Source organism: Arvicanthis niloticus, chromosome 24, assembly GCF_011762505.2.
Source record: "Arvicanthis niloticus isolate mArvNil1 chromosome 24, mArvNil1.pat.X, whole genome shotgun sequence".
NCBI lineage: Eukaryota > Metazoa > Chordata > Mammalia > Rodentia > Muridae > Arvicanthis > Arvicanthis niloticus.
In genome coordinates, this window is record NC_133432.1 from 25,313,313 (window position 1) to 25,318,935 (window position 5,623).

Consider the following 5,623-nt stretch of genomic DNA (forward strand, 5'->3'; position numbering starts at 1 on the left):
AGGTGAGGCAACCGGCGACATGGAGTAGGCGTGGAGAGTCACTTCCGGTCATGCTGGGAAGTAAGGCTTAAGAGAAGCTCTCAGGAGCCGGAAGTCAGGCAGCTTCTCGCAGGAGGCTGCGGTGGGCCTTGCAGGTCAGTTGAGCCTTGGATGGGCAGGGAAAAGATGGGCAGCTCCGTAGGAGGAAGCACCGGAGGAGGTGTGGAGGCTGGCTGAGGGAGCAGAGAGGAGGCGGGGCATCATCACCGTCATCCATCAACATTTATTGACAGCCCCTAGGAGGCGGGGCTGGGGACAGAACATACAAAGACAAGGACCTGCCCTCAAAAAGGTTCCATTCTAAGGAGACAGGGACAGAAAAATACAGAATGGTCTTTCCTGGGGGTGGCAGGCTCTCACCTGTGCAGGTCAGAAGCCTTTGTCCTACCTTGCCCCAGGGCCAGCTGCAAGGCCATTGGGGGGTGTCCTCGGACCCGCAGCTGGGGCATGACCACCCGGCTCCTAGGCGGAGGGCCCCCAGACTACAGGAAAGGTTAGCTCAGGATATGAGGAGAACAATCCAGTAAGCCTTGGCGGTTGTTCGAGCCCAGTAGTATGGCAGGGTGCGACAGGCCCCCAAGCAAGACCCTCCTGGACGAAGCAGGACCCCATAAAGTTCTTTTTCATTTGAGGACCTGGCTTGGCACCCTGGAGGCCTCAGCCGGGGAGACGAAAAACAACAAAATAAAAAGGCAGAGTTTCCTTGGTGACCGAAGTCCAGCACCCTGCCCACCCCACCCCCAGCCCTCTACGGGCCTCTTCGGGGAGCCCCTCTTCCCCAGCTCAGCCTCCAGGGCCCTGGGCCTGCCTGAGGCTAGGGGGAGGGGCCTGCCCCTCCCCCCACCCAGGCAGTGGGGGAGGAGGAGGAGCCATGAATCAAGTTTGTCTGGACCCCCGCTGGGAGGTCGCACCCTGGCTCCTACCGATGAGGGGGTTCAGGCTGAGAGGGTCGAGGGCTCAGCAAAGGGGCTGGGCCAAAAGGGCACCCGGGGGAGCCCTTCACTGGGGGCACTGGGCGGGAGTCCAAGGGGGGCAGGCTCCGGGGTACTGCTGGAGGTGGTCCCCGGGCGGCCCCAGTGGGCAGGACGGCAGCAGCAGGGAAAGGTTTAGGGGGGTCCACGGCGGTGGCGGCGGCAGCAGCAGCAGCAGTAGTGGGGGCCGGCTGGGCAGAGCGCTCTCGACGCCTCAGCACTTCCTGTAGTTTCTCTGCCTGTGTCCGCCTCAGGTGGGCCAGGGCACGGCCCCTCTGGAAGGCTGGCAGGAAGGCCTCCAGGCTCTGTTCCCCCAGCAGCAGCTGCTCCATCTGGACCTGGGTAGCGTCCAGGAGGGAAAGGGAGAGTTGGGGAGGCAATCTGATCAGAGCCTGAGTCTCTCTTCCCCACGGTGACCAGCCAGCAGAGGCCCTGAGCTTCCAACCTGGCCCAGCCTCTGGATTACCCAGACTGGACAGATGTCCACCTTATTTCCCCAGTGAGGGCTGTCCCATACCCTTCAACACACTGTCCCATACCCTTCAACACACTTAAGTATCTGCTCCCAACCCAGCCCGGAGAAATGGGCCTTACTACTCAGCCAACCCTGCCCTCCAATGTCTGTAGACATCTCGAGGACATCAAACTCTGCTGTCCCGGGCAGAGTCCAGAAAGTTCTGTAGGCAACCATTGGAGGGCTTCCCAGAGAAGACCCCAATGAGACAAGATTGGTTTCCCTCCCTGTTCACCTGGACCCAGCCACCTCTACCCCTCACCTCAGCCTCCTGCTCAGCCTCCTCCAGCTCAGCCTGCAGCCAGCCCAGCGCACATTGGGGGTTCCAACGATGCATGCTCTTCTCTGAGGACCACAGGGGGACAGACAGGGACTCTGACTCTCCCGTTGACTGCAGACCTACAGTTCCCATCTCTGTGGCCTCCAAATCCTCAACTGGCTTTGTTGCCTTCTGTTTGAGGCAGGGCCTCCTATAGCCTTCAACTAGGAACTCACTGTGTAGCCCAGGCTATCCTTGAACTCCTGATCCTCCAGGCTCTAGACCCCAAAGTGCTGAGATTGGAGGCATGCACAAGCAACTTCAGCTTATTTCTGTCTGTCTGCTATACTGTTAATCTCTTTTCCTTTTAAAAAAAAAGAATTTAGTTTTAATTATATGTATGTGACTGTGTATGGGCACGAGAACTGGGGTGCAGATTCCTGAAGAGGCCAGGGGTTGTCAGACCCAACGTGAAGCTGGAGTCTGTGAGCTGCCCAACACAGGTGCTGGAAACCAAACTCCTATCCTTTCCAACAGCTGAGCCATCTTTCCAGCCACCGTGGCCATTATTGCCATCATCATTATCAAGATAGGTCTTACAGTGTAGCTCAGGCTAGCCTGCCAAACGTGGTTATTTTTGCCTCAGCCTCTTGAAGGCTGGGATTACAAGCTTACAAGCATGTACCACCATCCCTCGCTCAGTATGTTCAATAACATGGGCACTACTGAGTGTCTAACAATAAAAAATAAAGCACTGTGGCTTTGACCACTGGGGTACCCCAAGCTTTGAGTTTCTTTTCTTCCTTTTTTTTTTTTTTTTAATTTTATTTCAGGTGTATGTGTGTTTTGCCTGCATGTATGTATGTGTACCCATGGAGATCAGAGATGTCATTGGATTTCACGGAACTGGAATTATAGGCAGTTGTGAGCCGCTGTGTGGGTGCTGGGACTCGAACCTGTGTCCTCTGGAAAAGTAGCCAGTGCTCTTAACCTCTGAGCCATCTCTCCAGTCCCATTTCTCGTTTTCTGTTTTGATGTTGTTTTTTTTTTTTTAATTTATTTAAATGTATTTGTTTTGGTTTTATTTGCATTGGTGTTTTGCCTGCCTGCGTGTCTATGTGCAGGTGTGAGATCTTGGTGTTACAGACAGTTGTGAGCTGGCATGTGGGTCCGGGGATTTGAACCCAGGTCCTCTAGAGGCACAGTCAATGTGCCTTCAAATGCTGAGCCATCTCTCCAGCCCCTTGATTTTGTTTTTGTTGTTGTTGTTGTTGTTTTACATAACATTTTTCTTTTGTGTATATGAGTGGGTACACTCATACCACTGAAGAGTTGTAGAGGTCAGAGGTCAATTTATAGGAGCTGGTTTTCTCCTTACACCTTGTAGGTCCTAGGAATCAAACTCAAGCTTAACACCTAGTGTCTTTACTCAGTGAACCAGCATCAGCCTTGATGAGATTTTGCTGTTGGTTTTTGCTTTTTTTGTTTTTGTTTTTGAGATAAGGTCTTAGGTAGCCCAGGCTAGCCTCAAACCCATTCTAGCCAAGTTTGGCCTTGAACTACTGATCTTCCGGTGTCTGGCTCCCAAGTGGTGGGATTATATGCATATGTTACTATGCCTGGCTTGGGTCTCCTTCCTCCTACTGCCCAGGGGCTCCATGAGGCCTCTTCAACACAACGGTTTGTGTTTGTTCCTGAGGCAGGGTCTCCCCTCAAGAGAGAGAGCAGTCTGATCAGGAACTCGCTACATAACCTAGGGCTGGTTTTGAAGTTTTGTCATCCTCCTGTCTCTGCCTCCCAAGTACTGGGATTACACACAATGGGGGACCCAGCCCGGTTTTCCACAGCTCACCACACCTCACATTTCCAGGAGGCCAGACCCAACTCCCTTCATACTTTGTCCAGGAGTAGGTGTTGTCCCTGTCCCACCCTTAAGAACCTGGCACACAAATTAAAGCCAACCCCGCCCCGAGCAGGTCTCCTGGGCCGCCCCTCACCCAGTCTCTGCAGTTTGTCTGCGCAGTTCTCAGCCACCTCTCGAAGCTCTTGGTATTTGATGGCCAGGGCTGTCCGGCCCATCTCCAGACGGGGCCGCAAGGCCAGGTTCTCCTTGGCCAGCGCGTAGTTAGAGGCCAAGCAGGCGTCCCGCTCCAGCTGCAGACCCTGGAACTGCCAGTGGAGGAGAGCTAAGAGGCCTGGGCTCAGACTGCCCAGGGTCACCTGGAGTCCACCCTTGCACAACACCCACCACAGGCCCAGCCAAAGGCACCTCCCCCACCCCCTAGCCTGCAAAGGGGACGGGACCAACAGGTGGGGGGACCACCCTCTGCCTTACATCTTTTCTTTGGGCCCTGGTTTCTACTACAATTAAAAACAAAACATAAACAAAACGAAACAAAACAAAACAAAATAAAAAAATCGGCCTATCTTACCAAGCTGGTGAGACTTACATGAACCAAACTATGAAGGCCTCTACAAATGTTAGTTAATTTTTAATTTTTCAATTAATATGTCTGCTTGGGTCCCGGAGGACTACCCCCTCCCTCCTCTGTCCCATTTTCCATGCTTGGACAGCTTGCCTCTCATACCAGGCCTTTGTCTCTCTTCCTCCTCAGGTGTTTGTGTGGAAAACATCCCCAGCCCTGTTCTGACTCTTGGGGGAAGTGATGTTTTCACCCTGAACCTTCCCAGCAACCCCCACTCAGGTCACCCTCTCATCTCTTATACCCCCTCATTGGCCCTCTCGTGGAACCCCACACGCCCCCGCAAATACAATACACACCCCCTTTTCTTCTGTGGTCCCCTGCACCTGCTAGCTGCTCACCTAGCAGAAGGCAGCACTGGGGCCCTGAAGAAGGTTTTTTGAGCCTGTTTCTAGGAGGGCCAAGCCTAGTTCCCCGCCCCTGGAGAATGCTCTCCCCTCCATCTGTCCCCTGATCCATGCACATGCCCCTCCTCGTCTGGCTCTTTCTAACATACACTTTCTCTTTCTGTAACCCCCTCCCAACAGACAACCAGCCCGGGCCTATGTCTCCCGTGAAATATACAACTTTCTCTTATGGTGGCCTACGGAACACAAGCCTCTGTATTCAAAGACCCATACCCAATGGCAGACACAAAGCCCCCTCCCCATCTAATGAATTACCCCCTCCTTTTCCCAGCTATCCTCCCCACCCCAGGTGTCACGCAGGCCTTCAGTTCTCCCCCGAGCAAGGCGCCTCCCCTTTCTGGCCCTACTGAACGTGGGTGTGCTGATCCAGGGCCCCCCACAACACAGCTCACCCTCCACCTCCCGCCCCCCAGAACACACCTCCCCGGAGCATCCTCGGGAGGGCACGCCTCGCGGCCATCCCGGGGTGCACAGGTGCATCCCCGGTCGCCCCCCCTCCGCACCACTCGCCCCAGGCTGGATTGGGGCGCCCCCAATCCCCCGGGGGCGGCTCCGCGGGGCCCACTCGGACGTGCCAGGCTCTCATGATCCCGAGGCCTGGCAGCTCCAGGGGGGTGGCCTCCGCTGGCTGGGTCTCCCGGTCCCCGCAGGCCGCAGCCCGACCTCTCCATCCCCCCACACCCTCCTCCTGCCCGCGCCCCCCGCGTTACCTTCCTGCTGAGCCGCACGATCCGGTCCAGCTTGGGCTCATCTTGAAGCAGATCCCGGAGCTGCCCGGTGCTGAGGATCCCAAAGCGCCCCGGGCTGCCGGGCTCCGGCCCCGCCCGCGCCGCCCGGGCCCGGTACATACCGCCCGCCCGCGCCCCCAGCTCGGCTGCTGGCTCGGCCCGATCGGCCCCGCTCCGCCCCGGCTCCGCTCCGGCTCCGCTCCGGGCTCCGGGCTCCGGCTC

At 56.3% G+C, this 5,623-nt stretch overlaps 1 protein-coding gene across 1 annotated transcript; it reads right to left on the minus strand.

The window, feature by feature from the left end:
* Positions 1–242: 242 nt before the first annotated feature.
* Vps37d (VPS37D subunit of ESCRT-I) lies at positions 243–5,623 on the minus strand. The gene is made up of 4 exons (XM_076923153.1): positions 5,384–5,623; positions 3,781–3,952; positions 1,787–1,869; positions 243–1,348 (listed from the first exon to the last, which is right to left on the minus strand). The coding sequence occupies exons 1-4, from the start codon at positions 5,519–5,521 to the stop codon at positions 959–961; spliced, it is 783 nt and encodes a 260-aa protein (XP_076779268.1). The 5' UTR covers positions 5,522–5,623; the 3' UTR covers positions 243–958.